This window comes from Vicia villosa, unplaced genomic scaffold (assembly GCF_029867415.1).
Source record: "Vicia villosa cultivar HV-30 ecotype Madison, WI unplaced genomic scaffold, Vvil1.0 ctg.004602F_1_1, whole genome shotgun sequence".
NCBI lineage: Eukaryota > Viridiplantae > Streptophyta > Magnoliopsida > Fabales > Fabaceae > Vicia > Vicia villosa.
In genome coordinates, this window is record NW_026706471.1 from 139,417 (window position 1) to 141,079 (window position 1,663).

General features: G+C 39.1%; 1 protein-coding gene across 1 annotated transcript; it reads left to right on the forward strand.

The window, feature by feature from the left end:
• Window positions 1-304: 304 nt before the first annotated feature.
• LOC131642179 (uncharacterized) lies at window positions 305-754 on the forward strand. Its single transcript, XM_058912455.1, has one exon. It carries the CDS (start codon window positions 305-307, stop codon window positions 752-754), a length of 450 nt encoding a protein of 149 aa, XP_058768438.1.
• Window positions 755-1,663: the final 909 nt, after the last annotated feature.

A 1,663-nucleotide genomic window follows, 5' to 3' on the forward strand; every position in this document is an offset into this window, starting at 1 on the left:
TCTTCCTGAGATTTGGTATACCAAGATTGGTTATTAGCGATGGAGGATCCCACTTCATATCCAAAATCTTCGAAAAACGTTTAGTAAAGTATGGAGTCCGACACCGTGTAGCAACACCTTACCACCCACAAACGAGTGGACAAGTTGAAGTCTCGAATAGACAAATTAAGCAAATTCTTGAAAGGAATGTTGCCACATCTAGGAAGGATTGGTCGTCTAAGTTGCACGAAGCATTGTGGGCATATAGAACCGCCTACAAGACACCTATAGGAACCACACCCTTCAAATTAATGTACGGTAAATCATGTCATTAACCGGTAGAACTCGAGCACAAAGCCTACTGGGCCATAAAGACCCTAAATTAAGTTATACTGCCGCAGGTGAAAGGAGGCTATTAGATATCAACAAATTGGAAGAGATTAGATTAGATGCCTACGAGAATGCTAAGATCTACAAAGAAAGAACAAATAAGTGGCACGATAAGCGCATCTTTAGGAAGGAATTCAACGTAGGAGATGTGGTGCTACTGTTTAACTCTCGACTTAAGCTCTTTCCTGGAAAACTTCGTTCAAGATGGTCTGGTCCATTCGAAGTTACTAAGGTATTTCCGAGTGGCGTTGTCGAAATTAAAGGAAAATCAAGCGATAACTTCATTGTAAACGGGCAGCGATTAAAACATTACCACATTGTTAAAAACAAAGACTATACTGATAGTCTTAAACTCGTAGAGTTAATCGTCGAATCGAAAAACTAACCGTCGATTCGTTGAGCTTGCAACATTAAACAAAGCGCTTTAGTGGGAGACAACCCACCTTTTAACTTTAACTTTCTTTTAAATTGTTTTAACTTTAATGTTTTATTAAAAATCATTTTCTTTTTATTCTACATTTATTTTTCAAAATACTAACTCCATTTGTTTTAAATGATACTAACTTAAAATTCATTCTGATTTTAAAAACTTCCAGGGTACTAACTTCCTTTCTGACTTTAGAGATGGACTTTACTGATGATATGGTAGTTACTTTTGGGAGTGAGGATCAGCAGAGACGTTATGAGATTCTGGCACAGCGTGAGATGGGATTCACCACTTTTTCGCATGATGCGACTCTTACCGTTCTAGGTATCAGGGAAAGTGTGCACTTTAAGCTTCATCAGATTGGTTGGGAAAATATCCTCACCACCCGTACACCCACTTTCCGTAACCTGACTTTAGAGTTTCTGAGTTCCCTTCGGTAAGAGCCTAGACTTGGATTAGGATTCATAAGAGGAAGAGTTTTATTCAGGCTGTTTGGTTTCACTTACCGTTTCACCACCCATCAGCTGGGCGAGTTACTAGGATTTCCTAAAAGCATGGACGCTTTAATGGTAGTTGATGACGAGTACTTCCCTGATAACATAGTTGACTACTTTTGGAGTACTATATCTGGTAGAGATCAGAATGATCTACAACTCTCTTTGGAAATCCACAATCCCACCATTAGGTATTTCCACATGATACTAGTTTTTACTCTTCTTGGAAAACCTTTATGCGATACCTCAGTGACTAAGGATGAGCTGTGCATTATGATGTGTGTTTTCCAATCCAAACCAGTTGAAGGAGTATCATTCATGCTTTCTTGGATGGTCGTTCTAGCCCAAGATACCATTGGTCCTATCCTTGTAG